Source organism: Bacillus rossius, chromosome 1, assembly GCF_032445375.1.
Source record: "Bacillus rossius redtenbacheri isolate Brsri chromosome 1, Brsri_v3, whole genome shotgun sequence".
Lineage (NCBI taxonomy): Eukaryota > Metazoa > Arthropoda > Insecta > Phasmatodea > Bacillidae > Bacillus > Bacillus rossius.
The window spans coordinates 14,091,233-14,109,021 of record NC_086330.1 but is presented as its reverse complement, the minus strand read 5'-3'; the positions used below and the strand labels follow the sequence as shown (position 1 = coordinate 14,109,021).

The 17,789-nt window shown below is 38.7% G+C and overlaps 1 protein-coding gene across 1 annotated transcript in view; it reads right to left on the bottom strand.

Moving 5' to 3' along the window:
* Nucleotides 1-17,789, bottom strand: part of LOC134532506 (calcium/calmodulin-dependent protein kinase type IV-like) — a 164,500-nt gene that overhangs the window by 44,925 nt on the left and 101,786 nt on the right. Inside the window, exon 3 of the mRNA XM_063368967.1 lies at nucleotides 9,727-9,799. Coding sequence (XP_063225037.1) covers nucleotides 9,727-9,799 — 73 coding nt within the window. The remainder of the gene's footprint in view (nucleotides 1-9,726; nucleotides 9,800-17,789) is intronic.

Below are 17,789 nucleotides of genomic sequence, written 5' to 3'. Positions count from 1 at the left end.
TAGGTCTGTTTCCGCATTTCTGAAACGCGTGTTTCCAGAAAAATTGTAAGACGCATGTTACAGAAAGCACTCTTAAGAAATTGCGTTACTCCTTTATCTTAGTTTCTCCACCATATGAGATCATGGTTACGTTGAAATCTCATGGTGTCCCTATGCACGACGAGTAGAGACAACAACGCGCTAGAAGCACCAGCGAGCCTCACTGACACAGATACGCCCCTCACGAGGCGGACCTCCAAGATTACAGCGGGTTCCGAACCAGGCGGCTCGGTGGTCTAACTGAGCGACAACAAGGGTGAGGCAGTTGGGATCGAACCCGCGACCCTTTGTAGCGCGAGCACGGAGCGTCAGAGAGAGTGGCAGGCTCGTGTGAAGCTCGTGTGAGGCTCGTGTGAGGGTGAGGCTCGTGTGAGGGTGAGGCTCGTGAGGCTCGTGTGAGGCTCTTGAGAAACTCGTGTGAGGGTGAGGCTCGCGTGTGAGGCTCATGAGATGCTTGTGTGAGGCTCATGTGGGGCTCGTGTGGGGCTCGTGAGTGGTTCGTGTGAGGGTGAAGCTCGTGTGAGGCTCGTGTAATAGTGAGGCTCTTGAGGCTCGTGTGAGGCTCTTGAGAAGCTCGTGTGAGGGTGAGGCTCGCGTGTGAGGCTCATGATAGGCTTGTGTGAGGCTCATGTGGGGCTCGTGTGAGGCTCGTGAGAGGTTCGTGTGCGGGTGAAGCTCGTGTGAAGCTCATGTGAGGCTCGTGTGAGGGTGAGGCTGGTGTGAGGCTCGTGTGAGTGTTAGGCTCGTGTGAGGCTCGTGAGAGGCTCGTGTGAGGGTCGTGGGAGGCTAATGTGAGACTCATGTGAGGGTCTTGGGAGGCTAATGTGAGGCTCGTGAGAGGCTTGTGTGAGGCTCATGTGAGGTAATTAACAGTTTTAAGATAACAATTAAAATTTATGTCGTCGAAACGATCGCGCTATTTAACCCCCAGTAAGTAGACATGCAACGTACATAGACAAATTTTTTTTAAATTCTTTAATTACGATATTTCTTATCAGTTTCCAGTACCGACATTTATTCTCTTGCAGTTTAAGTACATGTAGTTGCATATGTTTATAATCCTTCCGTGATTGATTGTGTTGATGTCTGGAACTACAACAGCAGCTTGTCAGCTCACGTGACTGCAATGTAACCACGTGCACAAGTAGTCAGTATGTAGGGACGCTGAGATTGGAAACGTGGATGGGGTGTACCAAATCCCCGGATGAATTACGACAATATTTGTATGCCTGACTTTATCCTGATTATAGGACAAAAATTACAAGTATATTGCTAATAGAAATTATTGGAAACCTTACAAGTTATGCGATACACGCGGATTACGTAAGTTATGACCATGGTAACGTTTAGCCTTTGGCTGGATCGTGGGTGGCTTCACACATGTATATAGAGTGTCTCACGCTTAGTTTGCAGTACAGTGACAATTTTAATAGTTTTATACTGGTTTGTTAGCATTAAAAATCTTATGTGGTATATTATCGTTAATTATAATAATTACATTTTTTATATTTTATTTAAATTTATTTATTTAAAAAATGAGAGTGTCTATTTACGCTATTATTACACTCGTGATCAATTGAAGAAAAAAATTAATAATTTAACACAAAACACCAATTAATTATATTACATGAGAAACTATTTTTATCAGTCAGTCACTATTATGCTAACACAAAGCCAAAACAATTAATGTTATAAAACAATTGTTGAAAAAATATGCTGAAACCAATATGGCGTCTTTCAGATACATTTCCTCAAAAGTAAAAATTTAATACTATCAGACTATGACCTTGATGAAATACAAGAAAATGTATTTCCAAAATTTTCTTTCACAAAATACATTTTTTTTTCAAATAGATTTTTAAAAAAAATTATATTACATTATAAATAAATGTAAAGGCGTCTGTGCTATATGACGTGTATAAGGCAACAGAGCACACATAAACGAGTGGGAAGCCTAAGATGTACATCAAGTTCTGTCCCTGCCCGAACACGCCCGAATATTCACCTTCGGCCAACTTCGGGTTTATTTATATATATTTATATTTCTCTGTTTATTTTAATGTAGCTATACTAACCTAACTAACCGTCCATGGTGTTTTAAAGTGTTTTAATGTAGCTAACCAAACCGACCGCTTTTAATATTTGAATTCATTTTTTTCCTGCGCAAAAATAAAACACATCCCGAGGTTGGCCGAAGGTGAATATTCGGGCGTGTTCGGGCAGGGACAGAACTTGATGTACATCTTAGGCTTCTCGAAACGAGTACAGGAAATGAGAGTTCAAGCTCACTGCAGACTACGGGTGAGACGCGCTATAGCGCAGGGCCGTCGCTTATCTCCTCGTAGAGGCGAGAGCATTCCTCGTTTATCTAGCGCCACGCCCCCGCCGACCCACGTGACAGAACGGACATTCTCTATCTCTGTAGTCCAGCCCATAGCTCATGTTGACGCTACCATTCCCTGCCAGGGTGTCCTCAGTTAGTACTTTCGTACTAGATCTAGTACTTTTATAAGGTTTTTTAGTGATCAAGTACGTTTACGCTCAGATCTAGTACTTTTTTCTTTAATATAATAATATTACAGTAACTCCAATATGTTTTATTATTAAGCGTGATTATTTTTAAAAACTATGGAATGTATGTGAGTGTGGTGTGATATTTAAGTTAGAGCGTTGCAATGTCATAATAACTTCCTAAATTGTTAAAACTATAACAAATTATAATTTAGTACTTTTTTTTTCGAATCTAGTACTTTTTTCTGGCCTAAATTGGTACGAAATATTTTTTCCTAGTGGACACCCTGTTCCCTGCCCACACTACCCCCCCCCCCCCTCCTGACTCCACCACTCCCTCCAATGGCACATTTCCGTGCATTCTCCCCTCCTTCAAACAGTGAAACATCGAGTGACAGTGCAGTGATTAGAATTAGCGCATATTCCATTAATTTTGTGTGCTTCTTACCGCAAGTACACACTATGTCATTCTTCCACATTTTATTGTCATTTAATTCTCTAAATTCATGTCTTGTTACATCATTTTAGGGTTTATTATTAAACTCAATTTTCCCCTTGCATGTACACACCTTATTATATTTTAATGGAGACGGTATCCAAAAGACTCAATGTACCGCTACATTTGCAATGGACTGAAGGTATGGGACAGTGTTTATTATTTAATAATGTTCGCAGGCTTTCACGGCCATTGTCTGAAGTAGCTTGTCTTCTGGGTTGTAGCCGCGTCCTTGGGCGAATAATTCACCGACGTTTCGGTTCGACATTGCAGTCCTACAGTAGGTAACTGTTCCCTGATGATGGCGACTGCAATGTCGACCGAAACGTCGGGTGAATTTATTCACCAAGGACACGGCTACAACCCAGAAGCAAAGCTACTTAAGTGTTTTCTGTGTTATCCCCTGGTATTCTGCAATCCCTTGAGCACGCGCGATGTGAACAAACCCAGGTCGATAAACGAATGTTTAGAAACAATTATATCTAACGCGCCCTCACTCGCGACTACAGTCTGTGCAGATGCGAGCTGACCTCCTCTCCTCAGGGTCAGAGGTGGTCTCTTGCTCTCTGGTCACGGGCAAGGTACACAGGGACGTTTGTGGAGTCCGAGTTTCGTCGCGACATGCGTCACAAATCACAGAATATGTCAATTGTCAACACGTCCGTTAAAACAACAGTCAATAATGAGAGCGAGTCCTTCAGTAATCGCCAGAATTGTGTAACACCTAACCTCGGTAAGGAGAAATTTCTTTTTTTTTTCCTAACCTAAATTAAAACTAAGTGTGTTGGGGAGGGTTCCGGGTTAGGGAGGGAGACTAAGTGCGTCTCAGGCCGAAGATCTACTCATGCTGAGTTTAAGCCATGCGAGAGAGGAAGCATGCATCATGTGCTAGGAGGGGGATTGGCCAGCCATGGCAGCAATTGGCGCCACGACTAACTTCCCTCACTGACTATTCTAGACTAAAACTAGATAAGTTGGGCCCAGGTAAAACCTGCAGACACAGGGTAAACCCTGGGCACTGACCTGCGGGATGCAAAATTTCATGTATTAATATCAAGCAGGAGGCTTACGGGAAAACAGAATGATGGATCTGAAAGAAGAGTTGGACAGAGTAGAAAAGAGTCTACCATGCGGGGGTGTTGGGGGCTTGGACATTGGAAATATACTTGCATTACGAAAACTCAGACACGTAATAATTTAACGTAATAATTCTTCAAATTAATGCCGAGCGTGATAAATATACGCAAACTGTGTTTTCAACTACATTTCTGGATGCGAATCGCACGTAGTTTCCGCACTCGCCGCTAGAATTCGCTAGCGGAGCAGCTGCGTAAACTATTGAATCATTTTATTAGGAGACGGAAATTTTAAACTACATAACAGGTCCGATAAAAGCGAAAAAGGCAGGAAACAATACTAAACACCGGCTTTGGACAAGGAATTATATGAAAATACTGCCCATCTTGTTCAAATTCATTAAACAGTTAAAACTATATGGTTTACGTTTGTCAAGAACTTATGTTAGCGCCATCTGCCACAGATGGCAGCACCGTTACTACAAAATTTCCATTTTATGCGACTTCCGTCGTAAGCACGAAATTACTCCCACCAAAAAATGCCGTATACCTAGAGCTATGAGAATACACATCAAAAAAGGTTGGTTGAGCGCAAGATACGAGTTCTTTGTTTGAATCCCGAATGAGTCGTGAAAGTGTGTGTGACGTTTTTGGTGGTAAGATTAGGCTAGGTTAAGATTTTAAGCCACCTTTCGATTTGCTTAACAGCATAAAAAAGTGGAAGAATCAGTAAGGCCTGTAAATTAAAAATGTGTTGCTGTGGCGATAAATGTAGATTCACCTTTGCCTGCAATATCTTTAATTTTTAAGGTACTAACTACAATATTTTTTTTTTATTTGCTCGATAAAATGCAGGTGCTAGCTTTGAATTAGTCTTTTCAAGTCAACACTCGAGGCGTGTTGTACAACTGTAACGTCATCTGAAGTCACGAGCTTGAAACTGTGCCTAAATTTCCTCCCGTTGGCTGCATGTCAGTCAATGCCCGGATTAAAAAAATAGCAAACATTTTTTGGAAATATATTATACATCAGAGCAGTTATTCAAGTCACTGATGGAAAACATAAATGGCAGCAACAAGCTAGATGAATCCAAAATGGAGGACTCGGTGATTATTCCAAGTGGCTACCAGGCTAGTGAATGGCCACAAAAAAAACTTGCAAATATTCTGGTGTTGATATGTCATTATAAAAATCTCAGTTAAAAAATGAATAAATAAATAAATCATATGTGGCATCCACGAGCCATATTACAATTACTAATTTTAATTTTAATTTTAATTTTATTTTGACGTGACAACGTCAAATAAATCGATGAACGCCGGCTGCACGCACGAAAAAGTGTCCCGTTACACACATTGTCCCGTTACGCTCAATGTACGCTTGCGCCGCATCTATCTCTATTCCACTCGGTTGGAACAACCATCGATTTGACTTTTTCGAGGCACATTAAACTTGAAACACTCCCATTCGTTTCCTACTTTTCCTATCATCGTACTATCCTTAACAGAATAACACAGATTGGAAGAAGTTAAATAGCAAACATGTATAAAAGTTATAGTTAAAATATTCTCTTCGTTAGAGTAATAAACATATTTGAATTAATGAGTGCAAATAAAAGTAAATTTTTCAATTAAATTGTAGATTTAATTTCATTCCTTCTTTGTATCCATACAAAATACATAGTTATAATTCAATAAAAATTATTCAATTTTATTCATAAAAGTATGCAATCATTTCATCAATGTTTTGTTATGACGTTGTCACGTTAAACTATCGTCCGTAAACCGACTTTACAGACAACCAATTTTTTTTTCAGTGAACTAATGCTAAAACTAGTGGTTTTACGAATGCACTTGGTATGGCTACCAGACAAGCGGGTTCGAAGTGCAAGTGCGCTGGAAGGCCGAAGACCTCTGGAAGTCCCAAGGAGGCGCGTCGCCGACGGGAAGAGATCGCACGTAGAGGCGAGCGAGGCACGTGTTGCACGGGCCAGTATCGCCCTTGTGCGCTCACCAGACACCCCCCGGACCTCAACTGGCTGAGCGTGCACACGATGGACTCGTTGTTTTAAAGAGCCGCGAGGTGCTCTCCGGAAAGTTATCGTCTCCTGGAGGGTTCCCTTTGTCCGGCGCGGGCTCCGACCCTGGCTTGTGGCCTGGTCTGCCCTCGAGTACGGAGAGAGAGAGAGAAGAGAGCGTGCTCAAGTGCGCGAGGAGACACCGAGTGTGCGCTCTTTGTCCTGCCCCGGCGAGCACACCCGTCCCTGGAGCGGGTCTCGCCTCTGCTGACATTCAACACGGCGGGGCTTGAGAATATTATTGTTGTAGCAAGTATGTGCAGAGTCATTAAGTATTATGTTGAAATTACTTAAAATAATTATGAAATTTCAAAAGAATTACAACATTTTTTAATGACTCCTCATTAACTAAAGTGAAACAAATGCATATATTTCAAATAATTTGTTTGATAAATGTCACGTCACGACGCCAAACCAAATAGTGATTAAATAATCTAATCCTATAATCGTGACAAGATTTAAGTTCACATAAATTATTTGTTGAAGTGAAACTTCTAATGCGACTTCCAACAAGGTCGCGTTAAACGTTCAACGCTCCTGGGGAGGGGGAATAGAAAGAGACAGAGCGAGAGTGAATGCGTGGCACTCGAACGCATGTGCGAGCGTTAGCAACGAGTAGCGTCCAATATTCCAGCGAACTAAGTAGAGAGTAAGAAAAAAATAAAGATCCTGACAGTTTGTAGTGTCGCCATATTTGTTTCAATTTTCAATACCCTTTTTGTATATTACAATTTAAATTGCAGAAAAAATCATGTTTCATAGATACATAAATAGTGAGTGTGTGTCATTTCTCTATGTCCACGAGGTCTCGCCGCGTTAATTTTCTCCTTAGGGCGAACCCGTCCGCTTAATTAAATAAACAGCTTTTATCGTTGAATGATTTCATGATTTATTTTAGTTTGATTTGACACAATATGATTTCACTAAAAATCAATTTCTACCCCTTCCTATTTTCATTTCCACATTACGAAGTTTTACTTCTTCCGCGCGGAGGGACTCCACGTACTATTTTTTATTTTTATTTTTTGTAATAAATGTGTTGCATTCATTGACACAATTCGAAAGTGTTTCCGTTTGCTAAGATAATACTCTTTTTTTTTCAACGGTAAATTAAACATCTAGCTATTCGTAGCATAATCAAGTTGTCAAGTTTACGTCGAGATATTCCCTTTTCCTCAGCTAACTCGTGTTTAATAAGCACACAGAGTTTCAATTTTCTTGTTATTGACAATGTATGAACCTCAAAAATATTTTTTTCTTTTATTTTATTGAGATACGCTCATTACATGCTTGTACCCTAAGCCTCTACGTTAAGTTCGTTTGCGCTACAATAAAGTTGTACGCTGTTAAAAATGTTCACTTTGAAATACGAAGAACGCTGGTTAAATCATCCAGGGATCTTCATCAATTCAAGTACTGAGTTAACTTATTTTGGAACATGAATCATCAATAATAATTTTATTATATTCTTACGATTTGTGTGTGGAGAAAAACCGGGTTAGTAAGGGATACACCAATTAATTAGTACAGTTTTATTTATTTATAATGTCTATACTATAAATTTAATTACTGCACTCAAGATCTCACTCCACAACAATTAGTCTTACACTGGTCATTGAAATATAACACTTTCCACTGGAGCTTGACTCGACAGTGGCTCGCTCTTCTGTCCGCCTTTGTCCTCTTCCTTCGCACACTCTCCCACACCGCGCCGCAGTACAGTCCTTGACTATCGCTCGTCGCACCCGACTGGCTCGCCAGGCCTTCACTCGCGGGTATCGCCTCCCGATAGGTCCGGTTCTCTCAGCAAGGCCCACTTGCCCTCTTCACCTCTCGCTGATCGCACGGGTATCGCCAGTATCACTCCCCGAGGGGGAGACTCTCTCCCCTACTTGTAGAACTCTCCAAACCCTCAGAACTCCCACGGAGGCAGGCATCGTCACTTATATACCCGTGGCTTCCTTCTCGAAGGGTCGATAGCGGCTGTGACGTGTTGCGTCATCCCGGGGCCGACCCGACGCCCGAAACACCCAGAACAGCGACTCTCATTCACGCCACTCCACGCGGCGGCATATGTGAGCCCGGAACTCCCAGGCCGCTAAAGGTGACAAAAGCTCCGAGGCAGGGCGGTGCGCGGGGAGCGGAGGAGGAAGGGGGGGGGGTAGCGAGGACCCTTGTAATCCGGCCAGGCACGCGTGACATGCCTTACGTCAGTGGACGGCGCGTGACGTCATGTGACCGCCAGCCCGCTCCAAACCTGGTGCGCGTCGCGTTCTTGCCTCTCGCGTTCGTAACAATATCAAAGAAACATTCGCAATCTTGTTGAATCTCCAGCAAAATCATTCTGTGTTATTACTTCCACGGTTGTGTATAAATTGTTTACAATGAAATACTAAACTCAAAAGATGGAATACGGCGCAGTTTCTACGAAGATCCAAATGTTTGAGATCACGAAGAAATTTTCGTTTATTTCAGGTGCGTTATTCGTTGAAATGTCCATAAATTTACTGTAACTTCTAACAGTGTACATACATACGTGAGTTTTAAAACGTATTTTATAATTTAATACAGCATAAATATTCCACGCAAATGGAAACACATTTTTTTTGTTATATACAAAATACAAGTCCTGAAGGTCATTTATTACGTAAGTGTGCTGTGTGGAGTGAGGAAGGCGCCGCTAAGTCAAGTTCTTGGAAACCCGCCAAGGACAGGGCTGGTGCTGAGTGTGGACTCAAGGCCCGCACACACGACCAGTCCGAGCTGAGCAGTTGGAACTGCCTGCCGTGTGCGAGCAAGGACGGTGGACCGATGAGTCGTGACTGAAGCACTGTCGTACTGTAGGCTCTAAGGCAGTCCGCACAATCAGTCTATCCATAACTTGATGTAAGTTTTTGGACATACGCCATTTCTAAGCTCATGTATGTCTGCAGAAGAAAACTATAAAAAAAACCCAAAAGACAATTACAAAAACACAAATTAAGCAAAAAATTGCTGTTGCCAACATGATATAAACACCACATAATATTCCATAACAGGAATATGGTCAACAAATAAAGAAAAACAAAGAAAAATGGACTAACATAACGAAAAAAAAAAACCATAAATGATGAAGCACAAAAATATTGAACCCACAAAAATTCAGCACAACAGTTGAAACGAGACAACAAAAAAACACGACAAAACGAAAATCAATGGCGTATGTACAAAAACTTACATCAAGTCATGCACTCCCATTGCACAAATCTTTCAAAGATAACAGTCTATCCATACATCAGACCCCTTTTCCAAACTAAAAGTGCAACTGCAATTGCAAAATTCGAAGTTTCTTCCGTGTTCTACGATGGAACGATGCATGCAACAGCAACAGCAACCACAAGACTGATCTTGTGTGCAGGGGGCCTCAGTTCGGGCTGAGCAGTCCAACCCGGGAGCTGGACTGATCGTGTGATTGTGCCTTTACACCTTGCAGCGCGGAGCCGGTGCTTACCTTGCTGAACACCTTGCAACGTGGACCCGGTGCTTACCTTGCTGAACACCTTGCACGCCCACTCCGTCTTGCCCTTGTGTAGGCAGCGGTACACCGTGGACGAGCTGCCCCTGCGGACACGAGAACGCAACCCGTGACACACGCACGTACACATCGCTGCATAACTACAAGTGCCACTCTCAGGAGACCGGCGCTTCAAGGAACATGATAAAGGGGGGGAGGGGGGGAATATGGAGCGCCCCACTCCTCGCTCTCGGGCAAGCGATAGTGAAGCGACGCTACAGTGTTGCATTTTCCGTTACGCCTGCTGACATCCGCTCATCGTGGACATATTTAGCTTGAACACATTGTTTTTATTTCGGCAAAGAGGAAAGAGATGGGAATGGAATTACACCATCATCACTGTTTCAAACATTTTTAAGTAATGACTTTATTTTTCATAGTTTACTATCGGATATTCGGCTTCATAAATAATAATATTTAAATTATTTTGATGTAGTGCGTGACTTTAATAGTGACTGGCTGCTACTAAAGGTTTTCCCTGTTGAGTCACTGTCATTGAGTTTTGAATTTATTTTTAATAACTAGCTGCCCAACCCGGCTTCGCACGGCTATACTAATGGGAAAAAAACTAAGCCACATCTCCCATTTACAGTAATGGTAAATAAAAAAAATCAGTGAGTATTTATTACAATGCTGTATAATGTACCGGAGAGAAAATGAATAGCACCGATGGTTTCCCGACTCGTGCACGCAACGTACAACTGATGTACCCGTACTTCGCTACGGCAGTCTACAGGCAGATCACTCTTGCGCCGCTCATTATACATGCCCCTCCTTGTGGGTACGCCACTGCCGCGTGATGCCCGTTGTCATGGAGACGCAGAAGGCATGAACAATGCAAAATCCTGTTCTCATGCAGACAAAGTACCCACTGTTTCCTGGTTTTAACCACCCATGGGATCTAATTTTCGGAAAATGTCATCCTGCGTAACATAAGGAACATTACTGTGAAGTTTCAAGTCCGTAAAATATATATACTTGAAAAAAAAGGGCAATTTTTTATATTTAAAGTACCCGCAAAATTTCAAAGGTGATGAGGACTGCACTAACAATGAAATAGTCGTTGCTTTAGAGACGAATGAACCATCAACAAAGCAACAGCCGTTGCCATAGTGATTTTCTACCAAAAACTGGAAATTTTGATATATTACGCCCCCGAAACTCCCCTTGGCATCCGATTTCCGCAGAATCCGTTCTTAGTGAGCGTCTAAATCACAAAATGAGTAACTATGCAAAATTTCAAGTCAATCGGGTGTATAGTTTTAGAGATCTCGTGATGAGTGAGTCAGTGAGTGGTATTTCGCTTAATAAAGTTCTAGCGCCTGCGGCATTGTCAACACACACTTCGTACGTGTACTGCATGTTGTATCTAACCCCTCCAACGCATTTGATTCTAAATTGGACTTTTAGTAAGGATCCCTAATGTTATTGATAATATACTATAGCCTTCCTCGATAAATGTACTATCCATCACTGAAAGAATTTTTCAAATCGGACCAGTGGTTCCTGAGATTAGCGCGTTCAAACAAACAAACAAAGAAACTCTTCAGCTTTATAATATTAGTATAGATTACTACAACTCAGTTGTAAAAATACTGTCAATATATACAATTTTATAGTGTCATAAAACCTCTTAAAGCTCTCTTTTCTCTCTATTTCTCTCTTTTCTAAAGTGATACTTATTTAGGTGCGTTTTGAAAAAATGCGCGCGCAGAATGCAACAAAATTTTTGCAGAATGAAAAAAAAAAAGCTAATACAATTAAAAATCATATTTATTCTTTTAAATCTTATACTTCAGGTATTGATATTGCACTCTGGTCCACATCATTAAAAATATTTATTTATTGTGAATATTAGTTATAGAAACTGAGAATAAAACTATTCCAAATGTATTTATATAAGTGAGGTTATTTTGCCGTCATATAATATATTGTTATTTTCATTATTGATTAAAAATTATCTCGATTATTTTTCTTAACTAAATAATAAAATTTATAAATGGTTATGTTAACATCAATAGCTATTGAATAGGTATTTATTTATTGACGTGACGTCTAATAAATCAATGAACGCCGGCTGCACGCACGAAAAAGGATGACTCATTGTCCCGTTGCGCAAATTGTCCCGTTACGCAAAATTTCCCGTTACGAAAATTGTCCCGTTACGCTGTGTTCCCGTTACGCTCATTGTACGCTTGCGCCGCATCTATCTCTCTTCCACTCGATTGGAACAACCATCGATTTGACTTTTTCGAGGCACATTAAACTAGAAACACTCCCATTCGTTTCCTACTTTTCCTATCATCGTCCTATCCTTAACAGAGTGACACAGATTGGAAGAATTAAATAGCAAACATGTATAAAATTTATAGTTAAAATTATCTCTTCGTTAAACTAATAAACATATTTGAATTAATGAGTGCAAATAAAAGTAAATTGATCAGTTAAATTGTAGATTTCATTTAACTCCTTCTTTGTACCCATACAAAATAGTGTTAATTCAATAAAAATTATTCAATTTTATTCATAAAAGTATGCAATCATTTCATCAATGTTTTGTTATGACGTTGTCACGATAAACTATCGTCCGTAAACCGACTTTACAGAAAACAATTTTTTTTATTTTATTGCATTTATACTTTACCAACCGTATTTATAATATCACTTCAGCCCTATTATTATTTTATTTCTATTAATTACTTAATTGCATGCAAAATAAAAGTTAGTTTTCTATTACGCCAAGTAAGTGTGACTTCTAACGTGCGTACAAAAGTACACGCACACATTATTTTTAAATGCGCACATGTTACACTACAGTTAACATCGGTAGATTTTGCTAGTCCTGTGTGGAAACCATCAGAATTAGATAAGAATCTCTGTGCGTCAATCATTATCATTAGTTTGTGCGCCGAACACGTGGGAAGGCGTCCAAAGTTGATTCGCACACTAAACCGGATCGAATAAGAAAACAGCCAACACCTTTTTTCTGGGAACAGGTTTCATTCGCCATAATTCCTTCCGGCTGCGAGCGGGTGCTCTGATAGGCCGGGTTTCCAAACACGGCGGGGATCATGATGTAAAGAAGAGGAGGTGAAACCGTGCGCAGGTTTTCCCCCTCCACGCGCTCCCTTGCTACGTCACCTTGGTTGTAGCCAGCGCTCTTCTTCCAGGCGCTTCCCATCCATCTCATCTGCGTCTCGTGCGAACGTAGTTTTATGTAGTTGAAATGCCAAATTGTGCAGTGTTCGGATGTCACAATCATTTCAAAAAGACTCGAGATTCTTGCATAAAATATTTTTCTTTTCCAAAAAATCAAGATCTTTGCAATAAGTGGGTGAACGTATGCAAAAGGAAGGACACATTCTGTGTTAGCAGAGGTAAGTTTAAACAAACGTGATTTTAAGTAGAAATGTCACGTTTTATAATACGAGTATTTATTTTTAATTTTTTAATATGATTAATATTAGATTAAGGAATATATTTCGTGCAAAATATTGAGTTATTATCTATAATAATAAAGTATTTCGCGGTAAAAAGGTTATTTATTGAATTATTTTATTAAAAATAAAATTTCAACGTATTAATAAAAACTCAAATCAATTGTTTTTAAAATGTTTGTGTGTTCGGGCATCAGCGAGAACTACAAAATTTATTTCAATTTAACTTTTTTTTGTTTGTTATAGAACTAACCTAAACACTTGTGTAGTATTAATAAAGAGGGGAAAATATTTCATCAATGCATGTAAACAAATAGAATAAAAGTAGGAATGTGAACCCCCTATACATTAAAAAGAAACATACGCATTTTTTCTATTCAAAATGTTCTCTTTAATGGAGTGGGGAGGACATATGATATCATTACTTTTAAATATATTTAAGTATACACGCAAAACCGTGAGATAAGAATTATAAAATATACAAAAAAGAAACAGGCTTACATACAACCACTTTTGAAATTCGAGGTCTAATATGTTTGTTTTAAATTAATTCGTTTAGGCTTTGGAAGAAGTTAATTTTCATTTCATTACGATATGTATTTAACTTAATAATGTTAATGCAAAATACCGCTCAAAATGCGGTGCGTGAAAGTGAATTACTTTTCTAGTTACATGTGATGATACTGATTTTAATAATATGTTAGTTACCTAAAGGTATTTTAAGATTTCGGCATTACAATCTGCTTGTGTTATGTTGTTGGTTTACACACAATAATGATAATTAACGTAAATGAATTCATTGTTATCTAATGTTGTCTTTGCCAATTTTCCCATTCAAGCGTTTAGATAATGGTACAATTTTGTTTCGTCTCTCCATGTAAGAGTTTATGCCTTAAATAGCATTTAACGCGTTAAAAAACTGACGTTTTAAATACTTAAAAATAAGGTTTGCAGGGACCATAGCTCAGTACATTCTCAGTGCACGTGCGTGTGTGCTCCATAGGTGAATCCAGGAAGGGGGAAGGGGACACAGGGGCACGTGCCCTCCCACCCATCTAAAGGTAAAATATACATAGATTAATAACGACTTTTGCAGTAATAAACAGGTATCATACTAGGCCCAGACTCACGGTCCCCCCCTCCCCCAGTAATTCCTAGATCCGCCCCTACTGTGTCTACAATCCTAACACTAACACAACTCGGCTATAACTAAAAACAGTGTAGCACATAAGTTTGCATGTTTGTAGGTATTCATTTTTCTAGATTCTATAACTATAAAGCGCATGAGATATATAAAAACACAGCTATGTAGTGAAAATTGTACATGTGGCCATTTGCAGCGCGGCCTTGGAATAGTAATTATAAAGGGAAGCGGCTTTTCCGTAAAACTAGATATAAGTGAAAAAAATGGTATTTCCGATTTTAATGTTTCAACGATTAGGTACAATGATTTTATTATATTTCAATATTTTTATATTTTTAATGTTTTTACCACACCATTTCCCTTGAATTCATTGCCTTCAAATAATTTTAGTATTACAGAATCCAGGAGGAATTTTGAAACGCAAATTTTTATATTTTAAGGGGAATGAAATGAACTTAGATATTTATTTTGTAATTTTTTTCCATGGAAAGGCCGTGACTCTCTTCAATTGTCTTATCAAATTATGCGAGTGCCTGCAAATGCACAATGTAAAGGAGGTAAAACAATACTTAATTTTTTTAAAAGATTTGTGCAATGGGAGTGCATGACTTGATGTAAGTTTTTGGACATACGCCATTGCTAAGAACTTTTTCTGTTGAAGAAAAACTAATAAATAAAATAAATAAATAAAAATACTCAAAAAAAGACAAAAAACACACAAAACTAAGCAAACAATTGCTGTTGTCAACAAGGATATGAACACCACAAAATATTCCGAAACAGGAATATGGTCAGCAAACAAAGAAAAACAAAGAAAAATGTACTAAGAGAACGAAAAAATCCCCATAAATGATGACAACACAAAAATATTGAAACCCAAAATAATTCAGCACAACAGTTGAAGCGAGACAAAAAACATGACAAAACGAAAAGACAAACAAATACAATAGTTTTACCTAAACAGAAACAAACGACGTTTCGGGAACTGCTATCTGCTCCCGTCCTCAGGCAGAGACGCACATGGTACGGAAACACAGGTGCGTTCTCTTAGTACATTTTTCTTTGTTTTTCTTTGTTTGCTGACCATATTCCTGTTTCGGAATATTTTGTGGTGTTCATATCCTTGTTGACAACAGCAATTGTTTGCTTAGTTTTGTGTGTTTTTTGTCTTTTTTTGAGTATTTTTATTTATTTATTTTATTTATTAGTTTTTCTTCAACAGAAAAAGTTCTTAGCAATGGCGTATGTCCAAAAACTTACATCAAGTAATACTTAATTTGTTATAACATTTTGTTATATTCTCAGTAAAAAAAATTATAGCAAGCAACATTTTTGAGTTTTCGGAAGTTAACGTTATAAAAATGGAGAAAGAAACACCTACAGCCAAGATACACGCGTTAAAATTACATTCAAATACCTATGAGGGACGGGAGTTCTTCAAGCCATTTGAATCGATTTTGGCTTTAATAAAATGTAGTGTAGAAGGCATACATTACTATCACATTATATAATATGTTATGTTGAAATTAGTTAGTTAATAACATTTTACTAATATATTTGTACCTAAAAATTTTGTAATGCCTGCAAGCTGTTTTTTGCTGAAGATTGTAGAGCTATTTGGTTTAATAATATGTTTTAAATATAGTTTTTAAATATACTTTCTATCATTATTTATCCTTTTGTTTATTGTTTATAACTAAATAAAATTTAAATTAGTAAATAAATCAAAAGCGCTTATGTTTATGTAAATTACAAATACGTATTTTGAGACCACCGTTATCTCCACTAACCACAGCGTTAAGCGGAAAGGGAGGTAGTAGGGCAGTCTGATGGAAAGAAAGAATCCTAGGTCGAAGTAAAGTGAATTTATTACCTGTACTGGTCCACAAAATTAATACTGTACTCATCAACAATTACATTGACCGCTTCCACAGCAAATTTACACTGATCACTAAATATTAGTTGGAACATTTATAATAGTAATCAATTATTAACTTTAATACTTCCATTACTTTTACCAAAAATAATAATGCACAAAAATATTAAGTGAAAGTATGGAGGGGTTGGAGATGGTAGTCGCAGGCCACACCACATGCCTCAGACTGAGTCAATGCCAACTCTCAGTTATTAATAACCAGACTCCAAATAAAGTACAGGTTATGCCAGCATAACTTTGCACTCCCCCCAAGAATACAAATATAATAAGATGCATACATAAACAGTACAGGCTGTATAAAATACTTGCAATAATAAATACTTCACAATATTAGTAAAACATCAAATAAAAATCACTATTACCACAAATAAGATCATGTACCAGCATGTATCTTAACAAAACTAATTTTAACATTACTTCCTTCAGATAAGCAAATCTTTAGCGTGTATACATAATAGAATATTAATTAACTTTTTTTTAAAAAAAATTGCTTCAGGTACATGTTATAACGAACGGTTAAATGTTAATAATACAAGGTAAGGCACTTTAAAATACACGCATACCTGCCTCATGATATAACTTCCTTTTCTCTACCAAAAAAAAAAAAAATAGGAACACATCCAAATGCCTACCATATGCACCATCGAAAAACCCATCAACAATATTTCACTCTGATTATTTACTTTTCCTCAATAAAAAAAAATTAACTTTCTCTCTAGTAGCACTCTCAAATTAAAGTATATATCTGTATCTTGCACCATATAGTCAAAGCTCACTAACAGCCAAACTTGAAAATGATAATAAATTGTACTAAAAATATAAATGGCTGACTGTGACACTTTTCATTTAACTTGTGGGTAGTCTTAGTAAGTTCACTCACATATTGTACTCCAAAATCGGGGAGGTGCTAAAACTAAGTGCCAAAAACTTACTTTGCTGCCCAACATCGCTCATCATGAGCAAAGGAAAACAGCTCAAATCCTCGTCGACAGTAAACGAAAACGCTTACATAAAGCAGGTCTCCAAAACATGCTTCAAAAAAGGGCAACCTGGCCGAAAAACGCAGCAGTGTCAGACCAAGTGGAACTTCCTGGTTAAATGCGGTAACCGTCCACCACGATGAATTACATTAAACTCGTCACGTTTGCTGTAATCGTAAATGAAGTACAACCAGGCACCAACCCGTTTCACTGCAATAGCTAGCAGCACGAACTCGTCGCAAACACTATTCGTAAACTGTCATGCTTAATATTGCCATAGTATTCTCAGCAATATCTATTAGCATGCACTCGTCGCAAAAACCACTCGTAAATCGTATTGCTTAATACTGCCATAGTATACAGTGGCTCAACTGCACTGGTTGAAGTTACATCCTCGACAGACCGCCCCAAAAACCGCAACAATTTCAATTACAACTCGCCATACCGACACAAACCTCACAAAAAAAAATACTTCCCTAGCCCTACCAACAGCTGGCTACGGCAAACAAACATTTCTCCATCGTGGCGCTATCAGCGCGC